The sequence below is a fragment of the Danio rerio genome, chromosome 21 (genome assembly GCF_049306965.1).
Source record: "Danio rerio strain Tuebingen ecotype United States chromosome 21, GRCz12tu, whole genome shotgun sequence".
Classification (NCBI taxonomy): Eukaryota; Metazoa; Chordata; class Actinopteri; order Cypriniformes; family Danionidae; genus Danio; species Danio rerio.
Window position 1 is genome coordinate 10973716 of NC_133196.1, and position 20258 is coordinate 10993973.

General features: G+C 37.4%; 1 protein-coding gene across 53 annotated transcripts in view; it reads left to right on the forward strand.

Moving 5' to 3' along the window:
* The window catches only part of mapk10 (mitogen-activated protein kinase 10), a 141472-nt gene that overhangs the window by 36550 nt on the left and 84664 nt on the right, over positions 1-20258 (forward strand). For 21 of the 53 annotated variants that reach the window (XR_012396578.1, XM_017352814.4, XM_073934899.1 and 18 more), the window contains one exon: positions 16381-16452. Coding sequence is in view for 20 of the 53 variants with exons in the window: in XM_017352814.4 (XP_017208303.1) it covers positions 16381-16452 (72 nt within the window). In the remaining 33 variants the exon portion in view is untranslated. Of the gene's footprint in view, positions 1-16380; positions 16482-20258 lie in introns of all 53 variants that reach the window. The other 32 variants (XM_068215922.2, XM_073934917.1, XM_073934913.1 and 29 more) reach the window with 2 other exon arrangements.

Here is a 20258-nt window from a genome sequence, read left to right on the forward strand (position 1 = left end):
CACTACTTTACATTAGCCTTTGATACACAACACCTGTGCGAATGACAGATACTAGCATAAAAATATCACATACACATACACTCTACACATACAGTACATGCACACATACACTCTGGTGGTATGACATATACTGTATACACCATTCAACAGTGGAAATGTATAATATTTTGTCCAAGCAAATGTGATTCATATGAAAGCAATGGAAACGTTGCACACTGGAATAGTCAAATATATTCTGTGTGAATAGAAATAGATGAAAATTTTGAAGTCTTAAGCAATACACAATATGCACTCACTGGCCACTTTATTAGGTACACCTTACTAGTACCGGGTTTTTGTCTTCAGAACTTCAGCCTTTATCCTTCGTCTCATAGATTCAACAAGGTATTGGAAATATTCCTCAGAGACTTTGGTCCATATTGACATGATAGTTTTACAAATGATGCAAATCTCCCATGTGCTCTATTGGATTGAGTTCTGGTGATTGTGAAGGCCATTTGAGTACAGTGAACTCAATGAACTATCATGCTCAAGAAATCAGTCAGAGATGATTGGCGCTTTATGACATGGCGCGTTATCCTGCTGGAAGTAGCCATAAGAAGATGGGTACACTGTGGTCATAAAGGGATGGACATGGTCAGCAACAAAACTCAGGTAGGCTGTGGCTTTGACACGGTGCTCAATTGGAACTAATGGGCTCAAAGTGTGCCAAGAAAATATCCCCCACACCAATACATTGCCATCATCAGTCTGAACCGTTGATACAAGGCTGGATAGATCCATTCTTCCTTGTTGTTGATGCCAAATTCAGCTACCATTCAAATGTCACAGCAAAAATTGAGACTCATCAGACCAGGCAACATTTTTCCAATCTTCTATTGTCCAATTTTGGTGAGCCTGTGCGAGTTGTAGCCTCAGTTTCCTGTTCTTAGCTGAGAGAAGTGGCACCCGGTGTGGTCTTCTGCTGCTGTAGCTCATACGCCTCAAGGTTAGACATGTTGTGCAATCAGAGATGCTCTTCTGCATAATGAGTAGTTATTTAAGCTAATGTTGCCTTTCTGCCCGCTGGAACCAGTCTGGCCATTCTCCTCTGGCATCAACAAGGCATTTGCGCCCACAGAATTGCCGCTCACTGGATATTTTCTCTTTTTCTGACCATTCTCTGTAAACCCTACAGATGGTTGTGCATGAAAATCCCAGCAGAAAATCCCAGAAAATCCTCAGACCAGCCCGTTTGGCGACAACAACCATGCCACATTCAAAGACACTTAAATCACCTTCTTCCCCCTTCTGATGCTTGGTTTAAACTCCAGCAGATCGTCTTGACCATGTCTACATGCCTAAATAGATTGAGTTGCTGCCATGTGATTGGCTGATTAGAACAAGTGCGCCTAATAAAGTGGCCGGAGAGTGTACATACTGTTCCTAAATATAGTCATGATCAGATCCGTTAGTTGAAAATGTATTACATACATATAGTAGATATTACTTGTTTTAGTAATACCAAGTACACTATATATTATACAGCTGCAGGTTTTCTACGTGTATGTATGTGTGACCGTTGTACTGTCCAGCATATAATCAAAACCTTTACTCTTTCTGATTTCGATTTTAATGTAATAATGTGGAGTTTGCATGTTCTTCCTGTGATTGCGTGGGTTTCTTACGGGTGCTCCGGTTTCCCCCACAAGGCCAAAGACATCCGCTATAGGTGAATTGAACTGAATTGGCCGTAGTGTATTTGTGTGAATAAGTGTGTATGGCTGTTTTCCAGTTATGGGTTGCATGAATCGGTTCATTCCGCTGTGGCAACCCCAGATTAATAAAGGGACTAAGCCAAAAAGAAAATGATTGAATGAATATTATATGCCACTAACCCTAACCGTATAGTAAGAACATGTAATTAACTCATTCATTCATTTTCCTTCGACTTAGTCCCTTATTTATCAGAGGTCACCACAGCGTAATGAACCACCAACTATTCCGACCTATGTTTTATGCAGCGGATGCACTTCCAGCTATAACCCAGTACTTGGAAACACACACACACTCTCACAATCACACACACACTGATATACTGCGGCCGATTTAGTTAATCTAATTCACCTATAGCGCATGTCTTTGGACTGTGGGGGAAAACGGAGCACCCGGAGGAAACCCACGCCAACACAGGGAAAACATGCAAACTTCACACAGAAAAACCAACTGGTCCAGCTGGGACTCAAACCAGCGACCTTCTTGCTGTGAGGCAACAGTGCTAACCACTGAGCAACCTTGCCACCCATGTAATTAATTAATATTACTTAATACAATATTGCTGTTACAATGTAACAAGGAGGCCTTATAATAAAGTACCAATATACATTATTTATCCTGATATTAACATTTTTTGTTGACACCAAATGAAATCCATCCTCAAATCACTCTATTGACCACCCTGAAGATCAACTATATTAAATATCTTCAGCCTATCCGAATCAATAGGTCTGTCAATACCACGAGAGGCTTTAGCCAATCCAGTTTTATTAAACTCACTCACTCTGTATTATCAAGGAGCTGCATCCTGAGCCACGATACGCCAATTTTTAGTGCATCTGTCTAGCTCTTTTCTAATCTCAGGCATCAGTTTTATTACGACTGCTTTGCCCTTTTTGGACCCTTGGGAGGACAGGGTTCCTGCTCTCTGCTTGCGTCCTGTTGTCTGTTAATGTCATATTTGCTCTGGATAATTCATCATTCTCTTATCTGGTTCCTCATCGCTTCTCGGTCTCATTCATCAGGCCAGCAGCCCGTGACCTTGCCGCATCCTCCTCTTTATAGATAATATTTCTGTGCTGTCAAATATTTATTGAAGAGCAGCCCTGGAGTGTGTATACGTTTAGCCCAGCTGATCTAAGCAATCGATGTTGTCTAATTTAAGAGGATCATGTGAAATATTGCATGTTGCTATGGGAACGTTAAAATCAGTAGGCTTGATTTAATGCATGCTAGAACAGCAGCACTGAAAATAATGGAAATTGGATTGGTTTAGCTTTTAGTTATTTCTGTAAAGCCATATTTTTTTCTGGTGAAACATCAACCGTTTGTTTGCGATGTCTGATGTTAGCATCATTAAGAGGGAGATGTGGATCATATCTAGGAGACAGACTCTAAATATTTTGACAATTCGTAATTAACAACTTTCTAGCACACCACTTAGGAGGATAAAGTCATACCGCCATTTGCAATGCAATAGCAACAGCCCAGTACCGTCTAGCATACTGGCATCTTTGTGATTGCTAAGCTTAGCGTTACTGTTATTACTGAAAAACATGAGACCAGCCTTGTATCTAGGGAAAAAAATATGCAAGAGCTAACTATTTTCACTTGGGCTATTAACCAACAACTTTGCAATTCCCTAGGATCAACCCAGAAGATCCTAGCAACCACATAAGAACATGCTAAAGGCCACATCTGGCTAGTATGTTTAGCATATGCTAATATTTTACACATTTTTTTTCAGAAATGGTAAAAACTATATATATTAGCCATGTCTGCTAATATTAGCATCACTAAAAAGAGGGGGATGTGGGTCATATCTAGAAAACAGACTATACATATTTTGACAATTAGTAGTTAACACCTTTATAGCACACCAAATAGCAGGATAAGGTCATACAGCCTTTGCAATGCAAAAGCAACAGCCCAGCACCCTCTAGCATACCAGCATTTTTGTGTTTGCTAAGGTTAGCATTACTCTAACTGAAAAACATGAGACCAGCATTATATCTAGGGAAAAATATGCAAGAGCTAACTATTTTCACTTGGTTTATTAACCAGCAACTTTGCAATTCCCTAGGATCAACCCAGAAGATCCTAGCAACCACATAAGAACATGCTAAAGACCGCATGTGGCTAATATGTTAAGCATATGCTTATACTATTCATTTCTTCACAAATTGTAAAAAGCTTGTTTTGTTTTATATTTTGTTAATTAAAAATAACATACAGATCCTAGCTGTTCTGTTTTTTGCTCTTCTTGGCTGGAGTGTTGATGTAGTGTGATTTTATTTTAGCATGCATAGCTGGAGCTGCTGTAAACACAACCTTTTCAACTGAAGGTGTTGAGCTGCATAGATCAGCTGTTTTCTCTCTCTGGACTTGTTTTTCCTCAAATCTACTGGTATCATCCACTTTTCAAAATCCACCCAATATCCGATGGATAAAAAAGTCTTGTGCTATATTCAGTATTTTTTTTTCTTTCTACGAACATTATGCAGCACTCACAAGCATGTCTAAATCTGCACTTTCGTACAACATTTTGAGATCTGTTGTTTTGAATCAGTCTTGTGTATCACTAATCATTACACTAAAATGATAGTATTGTTTTAGGTAACGTAGTCTAACCATGTTCCGTACACTTTTCGCTATTCAGCGCACTCAAACGACCACTTCTCCGTCATTGAAAGCCAGATAAGTATGTTTGTGTGATCATTCTCTGGGTGAATACCTATTGCACAATTCAAATTTTGATTGATGTCTTTTGGACCATTAGTTTTTGAGAAAAGATGGGAAAAGTGCCGCCTTCGCATGAGTACAGAAGATGATAGGTATTAACGGTGTTCCACACACGACTAAAATAGTGTTCCGTACAGGGCCCATAACTGTAATTCACTGGCAAAACTGGGCATTGTTTGAAGTCTTATTAAAACTTATGTCAGAGTATACAATTATTGTGTTTAACTTGAAGTTAATTATTCATTTAATAACTGTTTTATAAAAGTTTGTAATGAAATAGCTTCACAATAATTTTTATATCGTATTTAATTCATTACAGCATGACAATTAAAAATATTAAAACATTAAATACATGCAAATTAACGCTAACTTGACTGACCTTTAATAAATAAACAAGATCACTGCACAAAGATGATCCAAACAGCGTTTGCAGCCGGTCTCTCCGGCTCTCTCTGGCGGAGAGTTGCGCTATGCGGTCATCACCCACAACTGACATTTAAATATCCCCATCTCAAAGCATTTATTCAACAAAAAAAAACATTTAACAATTTATGATAGCATAATATTCACTTTATAAAGACTATAATACTGTGTGATGCATAAATTAAATGCAAATGTATATTGTTGTTGCTTTAAATGTCTCCCCTCCCAGGCGACACTCACACCTTATGCTTGCCCATTGTATATTTTCAAGCGCATTAGATGGATGTAGCAAACTTACTGAAATTTCTCGGAAACATATAGTAGGAAGGTCTCTGTTGTTATTGGGGTTGAAACAGTTAGAAATAAAGATTACACAGATATATAGCTTGCCTACGACCCATAAGTATATATTCAGAGATTAGCGTTAAAAGGTAATCTGTACAGAACATTGTTGTGTACGGAATATGGGTAATCTTCATTATATGAGTCTAGAAAATAGCAACTTTTCATACCCCCACTGAAAAAACCCAGCTTAAATCAACCTAGGCTGGTTGGCTGGTTTTAGCTGGTCGACCAGGCTGGTTTTAAAGGGGTTTTGGCCATTTCCAGGCTGGTTTCCAGCCATTTCCAGCCTGGTCTTAGCTGGTCAGGCTGGGAGATGACTAGCTAAGACCAGCTTGACCAGCCTAGCCAGGCAGGGAGTCCAGCCAAAACAAGCTATGTCCAGCTTAAACCAGGCTGGTCAAGCTGGTTTTAGCTGGATTTAGCTGCTCATTTTCCAGCCTGACCAGCTAAGATCAGGCTGGAAATGTCTGGAAACCAGCCTGGAAATGGCCAAAACCCTTCTAAAACCAGGCTAGTCAACCAGCTAAAACCACCCAACCAGCCTAGGCTGGTTTTAGCTGGGTTTTTCAGCAGGGGCTCCATCAGCCATTGTATACAATGTAACCACAGAAAGGTCAAGCTTTTAATAGGAAAATTTATCAGAACTCTTTGGTCATTTCTGAGCGAGATGCTAATGACCAAATCCGATTCAATGATCTATGCCAGGGGTTCTCAAACTCGGTCCTGGAGGGCCGGTGTCCTGCAAAGTTTAGTTCCAACACCAAATCAGACACACGTGGGCTAGCTAATCAAGCTCTTACTAGGCTTTCTAGAAACATCCTTGCAGGTGTGTTGAGGCAAGTTGAAGCTTAAATCTGCAGGACACCGTTCCTCCACCTAGTTTGAGAACCCCTGAAATATGGTAAGCTAAGCTAGACCCATAGATCTGCTGAATAGATTAAAAATTGGTAAAACTCAACTTTTTAACACTAGTGGAGTGTTCCTTCAAGTGCTAGATTAACCAACAGATTATGTCAGCACAAGGCTTTTTACATTCAAAAAAAGTACTTTCAGAATTTACACAGACACAGAGTGAAGCATTGCTGCAAAAATGTAAATCCTTATGCAAATTACAATATTTGTAGTTTTTAAATCAGCCTCAAAATTTCTGTGGTTTAAACAAATCCTTCATTGTGATATACTAATTGTATGCCTCAAAGTTGCCACAGATTTTATTATGTTATGCTAATGATGATGTCACTTCAGAAGAGATAGCACAACTATAGCGTTGTTCCCATCCACTTTATAGGGCATTCACATTAGAGGTCTGCATTACAGCAGCTGTTCCGAGGGACCGGACCAGTTTTCTTGCAGCTCGGGAATAAATTTCAGAATTAAACACAGTAGTGGTCAATGGTTAATGGTATCTCAAAGCTTTTACTGGGGCTCAATCGCCCATATTGCCCATGCCTAAATCCACCACTGATTACCATAATAAACCTAATTAAGCTAGTTTACCTAGTTAATCCTTTAAATGCCACTTTAAGCTGTATAGAAGTGTCTTTAAAATATCTGGTAAAATATCATTTACTGTCATCATGGCAAAGATAAAATAAATCAGTTATTAGTAATGATATATTAAAACTATCCTGTTTAGAAATGTGTTGATAAAATCTTCCCTCAGTTAAACAGAAATTGGGTAAAAAATAAACGGGGACTAATAATTCTCACTTCAACTGTATATACACAGTATAAGAAGCTTTTTATATTGATCATAAGGATAAACTATTTCTTATTTGAACTTAACTGACTCTAGACTGGAAATAATGAAAGCAAATAGTGATTAAGAAGCAGCAGCCACAGATTACTAAACTGGAAGCTATTTAGGATCTCATTCTAAAACAATATCTTCCTCTTTCTTCTCTCTAGATCAATTTTACTGGCAAATTGACTGGTTTTAATCGATAGTATGCAGGTTATAGTCATAAAGTGTCTGCTGTGTTGCTCTGAGAGTGCAGGAGCACTGCGGGTCTGTGTTTTCTAGCAGTTAATGTCAGTCATTTTTGTAAACACATATGAGCTGCAGGCAGTCCTCATGCCATTTGCTGTAAAGTGAGCAGCTAGAGAATCACCTCAAGTGCTGTTATCACTTATCCTAGCCAACATCTATCAATCAATGGATTATATTTCGCACTTTAAAAAATGATATGATCAACACTGTACAAAATGCTGGATTCCACACAATCCATTTGTATTGGGATTTATTAGTTTACACAAAATTAAGTGGATTGACCACAAAACAATTAAGTTGTCCCCAAAAAAACTTAAGAATTGCATTTTAAATCAATTTGAATAAGTAATTTGAACAGCAAGTTTTTTTTAATAAGTTATGACAACTGTACTTCTTTACGTTAACCATGTTTATAAACATTTTTAAGTTACACAAGCTTCTCTTTTGGTCAGTTTTAAGTTATTTAAGACAAAATGACAGATAAGGGTATTTTGATTTGCATTTAAAGCAACCATGTGTGTTTTTTGTAGTGTAGGTAATATTGATTAGATTTTAATTTAGTTATCTTGGCTTCATAACATTTACAATTCAAATTTCAATTAAAATTATTGCTATTTACAGCATTTTTAAAACAAAATTGACCAACTTTTTTGACTGGGACAAAAGGAGAGTACATATTTCTCCAATCCAGGCAATCTCTTCACTGGCTGGAGCTGATTTTAAAATGTTAACTTATGTATTTAAAACTCTACAAGAACTTGTCCTGGCCTATATATCTGAACTTTTAAGTTTGTATTCTCCCCAAAAATATCTTAGGTCCTCTCAGCTCCTGCTAATTGTTCCTTAATCCCGCTTGAAAACAAAAGGAGACAGAGCTTTCTCAGCCTATGCTCCAAAACTTTGCATTACTGTTGAAACACATTAGAGCTTCCTCTACTGTACTTTGTTTTTTAATCAGTCAAAACCTACCTCTTCTCTTTGGCGTTTTGATATAAGTAAGCTTTTTTATTATTTATTTTTTAGGACTTTTATTGACTACAGCTTTTGTACATTTTTTTTTTTTTTTTTAGTTTTTACATTTAAATGTAGCATATATTGCCTTGTCTCTCTAATTTAATGTGTGCATTTATATAGCACATTTATTGTGTATGGCCATACACCCAAACCACCACCAGTGTGCAGCATCCATTTGGATGACAATGGTGCCAGTGGACAGAATTTGGCCAGGACACCAGAGTTACACCCCTACTCTTTACAAGGAGTGGCATGGGATTTTTAATGACCACAGACAGTCAGGACCTCGGTTTAACATCTCATCATCATCATAACTGACAGTATATTGTCCCCTTTTTGGGGCTTTAGAACTCACACAGACCGCAGGTTGTTCTCAGGTTGTTCCCCTGCTCACTGATACCACTGCCCACAGCAACCTAGTTTTCCTATGTGGTCTCCCATCCAGGTACTGACCAGGTTCAGCCCTGCTTAGCTTCAGTGAGTAACCATGGGCTGCAGGGTGATATGACTGTGGCTGTATGCTTAAGGGCCAAATGCTTTTATTTGGTTATATCACCGAATAATGATTTCTTATCTCTTCTGGAGTTGGTATTGCATGTTGGTAATGTGTTGTGTAAAAACATATATGAATATATTATTGAATCAAATAAAATGTATAATTTTCAAAATATTGATATTTTATTTTATACACTGTAAAAAATGCTGGGATTCACACAATTCCTTCATGTTGTCCCAAAACAAATAGCTTAGATTAACTTAATCTTTTTTTTTTTTATTTAAGTGGATTAAACATAAAACAATTAAGTCGTCCTAAAAAAAACTTACGAACTGTTTCTCATTTTAAATAAGTAACTTGAACAAGCAACAAACTGTACTTGGAAGAAATGTGTTTACAGAATAAATTATATTTAGCTCAAACACATACTGTAGCTATAAAACTTGCAGAAAAATACTTTCAATCAGACTCCCCTGCTGAAAAATCCAGCTTAAACCAGCCTAGGCTGGTTGGCTGGTTTTAGCTGGTCGACCAGGCTGGTTTTAGAGGGGTTTTGGCCATTTTCAGGCTGGTTTCCAGCCTGATCTTAGCTGGTCAAGCTGGAAAATGACCAGCCAAATCCAGCTAAAACCAGCCTGGTTTAAGCTGGATATAGCTGGTTTTGGCTGGACTCCCAGCTTGACTAGGCTGGTCAAGTTGGTTTTAGCTGGTCATCTCCCAGCCTGACTAGCTAAGACCAGGCTGGAAATGGCTGGAAACCAGCCTGGAAGTGGCCAAAACCCCTCTAAAACCAGCCTGGTCGACCAGATAAAACCAGCCAACCAGCCTAGGCTAATTTAAGCTGGATTTTTCAGCAGGGTCCTAATTATTTAAGTAATAGCATTAGCATTTTTGTTAATAGCATGTAAAATCCATTCATTTATTTTCCTTCAGCTTTGTCCCTGATTATTAGGGGTCACCACAGCAGAATGAACCGCCTACTATTCCAGCATATGTTTTTTTTAAGCAGCAGATGCCCTTACAGCCATAACCCAGTACTCAATAACACCAATACATACGCGCATTCACACACATACACTCATACAGCCAACTTAGTTCATCCAAATTCACCTATAGCGCATGTGCTAGGACTGTGGGGGAAACCAGAGCATCCGGAGGAAATCCACCCAAACACAAGGAACACTCCACACAGAAATGCCAACTGACCCAGCCGGGACTCGAACCAGCAACCTTCTTGCTGTGAAGCAACAGTGCTATCCACTAATCCACCCCTTGTAAAATTGTTAGCGATAAAAAAAAACACATATTGTGCATCTATGAGAAATGATCTCTTTGTTCCTGTTGGCTCAGATGAAGTCTGGAAAACACTAATGAATATTTAACGCTTATCCACAGGGCTTCAGTATCTTTAAAAGTCAGGGTGCGCAGCGCTTACCAAAAGCTCCTCCTCATCGTCCCTTGGGGAAAACAAATAAAAATAACAGGAAACAGAGCAGAGCAGGAGGAAGAAATAATCAAGTCTAATTAGCATATTGCCTTTGACTCCTGGATGACACCGACTATTCTTGGAAAGCCTGAATGCAGAACTAATGCACAGAGCCGAGAGCCACTACATCCACAGCACAGGGTCTTTCAGACTGAATAAAGATGGTAGACGTGAGAAAAGAGGAAAAAAAAAGTGTTGTTTATCATCTCAGCTCACTCTCTTTTAGCACATATCATTATCTGCAGAAAAAGACATCTTGAGGAATCTGGATATTTGGAAATAAGCTACAGTACAGTAGTAGACTCTTTACATACAGTGTAATTGTATTGCTTGTGCATGAAAAAAATGATCCTGAGTTTTCCTACACAAATGTACATGATACAGATTTTAAGCAACTTGAGTCCAGTGAGTGGAGCCTGGTTTAGTTGTGTTATTAATATGTTTTCTTTGTGTCTAAAACAGTGGCTGGATTTCCCTTTGTTAATGTGCATTTTGAAGTATCGCACAAGAAATGCCAATTTTTTTTAACAAAAAATCCCTTAAATTGCAAAAAAAAAGGTTTGTTTTTAATCACTTGAGATGGGTTTGGTAGATGGTCACTAATTCTAGTGCGTTTGCAGACCCCAGAGTGTTCATAACAATGAGAAGCAGAAACTGCTGTCATAAAGAACACACGTCTGGATCAACCTGCTCCGCCAAAGAGTCATCAGTTTACAGCAGGGGTGTAACAGTATATGCATTAGTTTCAAACCATCACAGTATGGGGGTGATGCTGTGGTTCATGTTCATGCTCTTTCATGATGAATACATTCAGTCCAGATGTGCAGGCAAAAAGACAACAGCAGTTATGAGAAGGCATTTATAAAGAACTAGTTTTTGTGTCTCCAAATTAGGGTTGGGCATCTAAGCTATAATGCCGATCCGATACGCATCTCGATACAAAGAATACGATCCGATATATTAGCGATACATTTGTGACATAATGCGATGCAACACGATACGATTCACACCCATATCACGATACGATGCGATATTTCAGCACTAACTTATTAGATAAAGTTTATGAGATTATGTGAAAGAGGATGCTGTGCCATTGAATGAGTTTGATTATTTATTAACCAAGCAAAACCAAGACTTTTTTTTACAAACTGGCTCTTCTCTCAGAGCCAGAGTGTCAGTTTACAGTAGAGGGCCATTTTAGAACATATAGCACATATTATTTAAGTATTTTCAAGATAAACAGAATGTATAAGTGCAATATATATTAAAAATATATATATATATTTGCACTCTTTCAACATAAAGGTTTACCATTGCACAACAAGAATTGTGATTTGACTTTTCTACTATGAAAACAAGTTTTACAAAGATATTTTGCCACTGATTATTCAAAACTTAAGGTTGTGAACTAGCAGTGTTATGCTGCTTTGAAACATCACTGTCACTGTAAACAACAGGCTGATAAAAATATAACAAACCAGCAATCTTCTTGCTGTGAGGTGGTCAAACTACCCACTGTGCCACCCATTATTTTTATCATTATTATTATTAATATTATTATTATTATTATTATAATTAAATAAAAATTAACAGGAGGAGGTGTTTAAAACCTTCGTTCTCCGTGACACTAGGCTGAATATCTTTGCAGATGAACAATGCAATAGCATTCGTTATTGGCGTAGAGCGAGCAGAACTGTTGCGCACGGAAAAAAAAACTTGCAATGCTTTTCTCACCACTTTTGGAGCTGGTTGAAGCAGTGCAGGAAGCCGGGGATGCAGGAACACTGGAAGATGCTTTCACAACAACACAGTGGCGCCGCTTCAAGTGAGATTTCAGATTAGTCGTACTGCCCGCGTATTTTACAGATGCGCGGCACATTTTGCAAATTGCATCTGTCCTGTCATGTCGTCCATCCTTAAATCCATAATGTTGCTTGCCATACTTTAGATTTAAAACTCAGTGAGGAATAAAATGTTTGTTTTGCTTCTCGCGCTTTCTGAGGGCGCACCCCTAGCTTCATCCGCACACCTGATACACTGAGTTGTAGTGTAAGTGTACACATCCGCAAATCCGTTGCTAAGGCTTACTTTATGTAGGTCGATTAAATTATGCGCCAAAAACAGGTTGACAACACTTGTTAATAAATAAAAAATACATTCTATATTAAAAATATAAGCTGTATCTCGGAAAAATCGATGCATCTCGCAAAAACCGATGCATCTCGATTTGCTTCCAAAATTTCATTCGTCCTCTGCTGCTCAACCGATGCACTCGCATCGTGCACGCGCATGACCGCGTATCGATACATATCGATGAATCTTCCCATCCCTACTCCAAATGCAAGATGCATCACTTGAAATGGTTCTGCCATGCTGCTGTTTTCATGCCAACTTGCTACACAGAAGCCTGGAACGTTTGCCCCACTTCCGAGTTTTTCTGATCGGTTCACTGCTGTGAAACTAACAGTGATGAGCACCACTGCTCAAAAGTTGAAACGATGGTGCTTGTGGCCATATTGACCATTATATTTTTCCCCATTCAAAACTATAAAATGGACATCTATTGTGTATTCTATAGTCTTTTGTCCCTTTCACACAGTGATACTGGTAAATATCCAGAAATTTTCAGGAAAAACTTTACCGGTAAAAAAAAAAAAAAAAAAAAAAAACAGGCAAGGACATTACGGAATTTTTTTCGGAAAGGACCATTACACATCTATTACAAAATACCAAAAATTCTGGAATCATTTACCACAAATGCGCACTAAATAGCTGCGCTTGTATTTATAATCATGGAGGTGGACAGGGTTTTTTTTTTTTTTTGTTTTTATTTAAACACTTTTATTTCATGTATTCGTGCAGCTGCTTTGTCCCAGAGACAAATTTGATTACACTGTGAACAATTTCGATGAAAACATATGAAGGAACACTTTTGCATATTGAGGGATACATAATAATATGTGTGTGTGCTGGCGCTCAACGGAGCACTACTTCATTGCCGGAACAAATTTACAGATATTTTCAAAAAGAGCCTGTTCAAACATGATCGCTTTCTGGAAAATTGCCGGTCATTTTCCGGAAAGGACGGTATGTGTGAAAGGGGCTTTTGACTACAGTCAGCTGTTCTAACAACTTGACGGAAACGCACCTGATTCGCATTTGCAATTTTTAGGTGAACTTTGAAAAGATTCTCTTTAGGTTAGGATGGAAACCTAGCTAGTGTCTCACCGACCTAATATACTGACACATTTGATTTCTTCCCCAATTCTTTTTACTGACATGTGTGACTCATTTGAAGTTCTGTTTTGTGGGCTTGACTGGTTCTTCTTACACTCGTCTTGTTATGCAGCATAAACTTTAGACACATTCTAAGTGAAGTTTATTTACAAATTTCGAGAGGATCACGTGCTTATGATTGTTCACAGCTGTTCCAACTTTAGCTAATGACTGATTATCCTATCAGTCGATCCTTAACTCACTATAAATAACCAGACTTTTCTCATCTCAATATCTTCATCTCGAAAAACCCCCCCTCACCCAACCCTACTTTCCCTCCTTTCAAACGGGCGTCACGGTGGCCAGCGATTAGCGCTGTTGCCTCACAGCAAGAATGCCCCTTGTTTAATTCCTTTCCAAACCAGACGGCATTTCTGTGCAGAGTTTGCTCGTTCTCTCCGTGGTCGCGTGAGTTTTCCCCGGGTCCTCCGGTTTCCTCCCACAGTTCAAAAACAAGCACTCTAAACAATTAATCCAAATACATTAGCTAAACTCTGAGTACACCTTTCAGCATCCATATCTGACACTTAGCTAAAACAAGCAAGAGGGGGAGTCATTGAGATCTACCTGAGCTCAAACTCCCCTCTCGCCTTGCAACGGGAGGGAGCCCAGGGCTCGAGGATCTTATAAGCTCAGGGCTCTCTCCCGGGACAGCACGCCAAACTAGCTTTATTATCAATCATCAGCTAAGTGTGAACTCTTGAAGTATCTTATAAGTTTACACCTTCAATTTGTCAGAATCACTTTTTTAGATATTTTTATTTTCTATTTTTTAGAACTTTCTGAAAAACTTTGCTTTGTCTGGTGAACACCTTTAAAATGCCCATGGCAATTTCATAATGCCTATGCATTAGGGTTGGGCATCTAAGCTATAATGCCGATCCGATACGCATCTCGATACAAAGAATACGATCCGATATATTAGCGATACATTTGTGACATATTGCGATGCAACACGATACGATTCACACCCATATCACGATACAATGCGATAATTCAGCACTAACTTATTAGATAAAGTTTATGAGATTATGTGAAAGAGGATGCTGTGCCATTGAATGAGTTTGATTATTTATTAACCAAGCAAAACCAAGACTTTTTTTTACAAACTGGCTTTTCTCTCAGAGCCAGAGTGTCAGTTTACAGTAGAGGGCCATTTTAGAACATATAGCACATATTATTTAAGTATTTTCAAGATAAACAGAATGTATAAGTGCAATATATATTAAAATATATGTATTTGCACTCTTTCAACATAAAGGTTTGCCACTGAATATTCAAAACTTAAGGTGGTGAACTAGCAGTGTTATGCTGCTTTGAAACATCACTGTCACTGTAAACAACAGGCTAATAAAAATATAACAAACCAGCAATCTTCTTGCTGTGAAGTGGTCAAACTACCCACTGTGCCACCGTGACACCCATTATTTTTATCATTATTAATATTAATATTATTATTATTATTATAATTAAATAAAAATTAACAGGAGGAGGTGTTTAAAATCTTCGTTCTCCGTGACACTAGGCTGAATATCTTTGCAGATGAACAATGCAATAACATTCGTTATTGGCGTAGAGCGAGCAGAACTGTTGCGCATGGAGAAAACTTGCAATGCTTTTCTCACCACTTTTTGAGCTGGTAGCTACAGTTGAAGCAGTGCAGGAAGCCGGGGATGCAGAAACACTGGAAGATGCTTTCACAACAACACAGTGGCGCCGCTTCAAGTGAGATTTCAGATTAGTCGTACTGCCCGTGTATTTTACAGATGCGCGGCACATTTTGCAAATTGCATCTGTCCTGTCATGTCGTCCATCCTTAAATCCATAATGTTGCCATACTTTAGATTTAAAACTCGGTGGGGAATAAAATGTTTGTTTTGCTTCTCGCGCTTTCTGAGGGCGCACCCCTAGCTTCATCCGCACACCTGATACACTGAGTTGTAGTGTAAGTGTACACATCCGCAAATCCGTTGCTAAGGCTTACTTTATGTTGGTCGATTAAATTATGCGCCAAAAACAGGTTGACAACACTTGTTAATAAATAAAAAATACATTCTATATTAAAAATATAAGCTGTATCTTGGAAAAACCGATGCATCTCGCAAAAACCGATGCATCTCGATTCGCTTCCAAAATTTCATTCATCCTCTGCTGCTCTACCGATGCACTCGCATCGTGCACGCGCATGACCGCGTATCGATACATATCGGTTAATCTTCCCATCCCTACTATGCATGGCTCTGAGGCCCTGCCTTGACAGAAAACTTCCCAGGTTAATTTCTTCTATTTAGTCGGTCAAAATTAGATGCATTTAAAAACATAAACACACCAAAGAGCTGCTTTAGAGAAGAAATGGAAGAAATACTAGCTGAAAATGATACACTATGAAAAGAATGATAACTTTTAATTGTAGGACAACTTGCTGCACATCTTTTTTGAGTTGACTCAATTTTTAACAAAAATACTACACTACACTTTTCCTTTTATTACTGTAGAGCTGCTACAGGTCACATGGAAATTTCATTAAAAAACACCCTGGTGATGATTTACTGTACAGTAAAAGATTTAAATAGAATCCCACAGGATAAATGGAAGTCACATTACCTTAAAAAAATAATGATCACAATACAATTATTTACATTATACATATTCACCTTCACGAACACCATCAGAGTGTTTGCTATCAGTAAATCACTGCAAGTGTGTTTTTTAAATCTGTTTTTTACCTCTAAGCAAAGGAATGAAGGTGAAAAAACATGAGGCACAAATATATGAGCACTTCAGTAATACATTCTAACCAACTGTGTATTTGTTCAGCTTTTTAATCATATAAATTCCCATCTTGTGTTTCAGGTATTTATGAACAGACGTTTCTTATATAACTGCAGTGCTCCAGTCCTGGATGTGAAGATTGCCTTTTGTCAGGTGTGTGTTCCATACAGGTAAATTAAAAGGTAGAGTATTCATTCACTTCCATTCTGTGAGTCATTTTCTTACCGATGTCTCATTGTCTAAAAACAAACTCTGGTGACAGCGTGTCTGGCCTTTGAGGAAGATGTACAGCTCACAGGATCAATTCCTCGCAACATTCACATTCATTTAGAGTCAGGTTTCCCCAAAATGCATTAAGAGCATCTTAATACACTTTAAATATGCATGCTAGTGTCTTCTAAAATCAATGCAGTCGCACGGATACATCACTGAAATTAAAAGCACTTAAAGGTAAGGAGAAATTCGGAGTCATTTACGCACTCTTGCTGTTTCTGCAAACCTATATAAGCTTATTTTTTTCAGATTTGTGTTGGCTTAAATTTCAGTGCGTGTCTCATGAGAAAGCAATAATAATATACAATAATTTTATAATATTATAAATAAATTAGATTATGGGAATTGGTCACAACTGTTGACTTTAAAGAGATTTTTAAGTGATTTTTAAGAACAATTTGCATACTTTCTTTCAGAATTTTTGTTTTGTTTTACACCACATTATATGGACAAAATGTTTATAGCAACCATTAATGTTAACAGAGTGTGCTTTTATTGATTTAATCTCTTTAAATTCAGTGTAGAGCTGTACATCTTCCTTAAAGGAACACTCCATTTTATTATTATTATTAATATTAATAGTCTCGTTCTACAAGTTACCTACAGTTAAACAGTTGAGCTGTACCGTTTTTGAAACCATTTAGTCGATCTCCAGGTCTAGAAAAAGCACTTTTAGCTTAGCTTAGCATAAATAATAGAAATGGATTAGACCATTAGCATCTTGAGCTAAGATTTTTAAAAATATAAAGTAAATATATTTAAAGTCTTAGGCTACTCTTCTGTAGTTACAGTACACGGTGTACTAAGAGCAATGGAACATCAAAAGTTGCTATTTTATAAGCCAATATGGCTAGGAACTATACTTTTATTCCAGGATAGAAAATCAAGGAGCTTTTCTGCAGATTTTTTTGAGGGAGATGCTAATGGTCTAATATGATTCAACTTTTAATGCTAAGCTAAGCTAAGCTAAGCTAAAAGAGCTTCCAGAGATCGCTGTATGAATCCTAAATTGGTAATACTCAACTTGTTTAAACCTTATGTGATGTTGGGGATGTTTTCATCCACTGGGGTGATTTTGAGTCTTAATTTGGCCATAACTTTTTCTGTGTTTCAGCTAGCGGAATGATTTTTGGTGACACATCTTACTTTGACACATATTTTGAGAAAATGCTTTGGGATTGTTTAAAGAACTCAACAATATACTCTCGGCAATTTACTACCCTTTTGTTATCTTAAGAAGGAAAACATCCACTAAATTAAACTGCTGTAAAAATACATCAGAAATCTTTTTCTTCTTTCTTTGCATAAATCTGTTAATCAACCTCAGTCCTGATCAAAACTACTAAATTGCTTAGAAAATTACAGGATTTAACCTTTTTAATTGGCAAATTCATAAATGATGTCACTGATTTGGTGAAAAACAAAGAGAAAAGGATGTATATTAAATATAAATAAATAAATATTTGTGGACTTGTGGTCTTGGACATGTGAAACAGCATTGCCTTTGATGCATTGTTTTTGATTGATTTTATTTATTTTTCTCCCTAATTTACTATTGCTGGCTGTTTTTGCCCTACTAACTTCCACTAAAACCACTTTTTTTTTTCATTGCAATTCCATGACAGTATATAATCATGCATTTTTATTGTTGGTGGTTTTCCCTGTTGGGAAGAGGTAAAATTTGTCATTTTTACTGTTGATCATTAAGGCTGATTTATACTTCTGCATCAAGCGCGTGCGTTTGCTATGTTGACGCATAGTGGCCGTCGCGTCGCTGACGCGCACCTCTTAAAAAATGTAACTACACGTTACAACGACGCGTAGTGCAAGCTCTGTGATTGGTCGGCTTGGTAGCGCTGACGAGTCTAGGCGGGACCAAGAGCCGCACGAGCCAAATGGAGTGATTGTTTACAAGTATGGAGTCTTGTGAAGGAGCTCCGGAGGGAAAGCTTTGTTTTGTGTTTACCTCATGGTTAAAGTTGTTACACGTCCGCTCGTTCCTGCCTCAAAATTTGCTAATTTGAGCCACTTGTACATTAAGGAAGCGTTCAGAAAAAACAAAACACCAGTGAAGAAACTCGACACAGAGGAACATTAACACATGACTGCCACCTAGTGTTTCAAAAGTGTTATTGCAGTACAACAGAAACTGCATGCAGAAGTATAAATGCACAGCTACACGCGTTGTATGCGTCGTGGGTCATGCCGATCACTTGACGCAGAAGTATAAACCAGGCTTAAAGTTAACACCATAAACCCTTTAGATAGGTCTGTGCAAAAATAAATAAATAAATAAATAAATAGTTTCTGTATTTTATATAGAGTATAACAGCAAATAAGTGTTTGTATATGTGTAAGAGTAACCTTTTTGCACTTACCTTGATGTGTTTGAGAAAATAAAAATATGCATCTCAGCTCTCAGAACTACATGGGGTAATTATGTAATGGAGTAATGTTATGCACCATCAAATGTGGTTATTATGGAAGTCAATGTTGCAAATACAGCCACCAACAGTAAATTCGGGAGCAAAAAAAGAAAGTCTAACAATGCATCAAAAGCAATGTTGTAACTGATCGTTCACATGTCCAAGACAATTAATTATATTATGAAAATACATCCTTTTGTGTGTGTGTGTTTTTTTTCATCATTTGTAAACTTGCCAATTAAAGAGTTAAAATATTGTCATTTTTTAAAAACATTTAGTAGCTTTGATCAGAAGTGAGGTTGATTAATAGATTTATGCAAATAAATAGAAAAAAAAAAATTCTGATGCGTTTTTACCTAACTTAACAAAAGGGTAGTAAATTTGAACAGTGCACAAAGGTTAACTCGTGAAATGAGCCAAAAATGATTTCCAAAAAACATGGAGTGTTTCTTAAAATTTCTCTAGATTTAAAGGCATGAGTCAAGGACTAACATTTAATGTCCTTATTTGTTGCATGTGCTTTTTTTTGAGTCATTTAGTACTGATCTGATCGTAAACATTAGACATTCATATTGTAATGACATTTCCTGCAAATTCTGGTGGTACATGGTGAACATTTAGGTAGTAAAAGAAATATACTATCTGTTCCCTGAAGTAATGATAGTAGAACTGCTAAATATTATGCAGTAGGTCACCTCAAATGTCCCTTTTTGTCCTTCATTTTCACTTTACACCATAAATTACCTTATAAGCTGTCAGAAAGTCCTTCAGTGGGTCACACAGATCACAGGTCAGGATTAAGATTCACTCTATTAGCCGAAAGGTTGTAAGTTCAAATCCCATAAGGATCAATGCATGAATCAACAAGCATGTCCTTGAGCGAGAGACACTTAACCTCAGTGTTTTCCACAGGGACTGACAGTGTATTAAGTCTACTGTTGGTCAATTCAGATAAATGTGTCTGCTGAATGACTACCTGACAGTATGCTTTGTTTGCATTGTAGCTTACATGCATGACTTTTGAAAGGGAAAAAAGTGTATTTTATGAAACAAATCATGAAAATTATACTTTTTATACACTATATATTACTTTTATATTACTTTTTATCCAAAAACTATGCAGTATGTATAATGTACTTTTAGTTTAAGGGTATGACAGGCTGTTTATAGATTAAAAAATATTCTAATAAAGATCCAGTAATTGTTGCTTGTGTTGCAAGCATAATGATAACAACGCAATACTAAAAAACAGGCAATCTT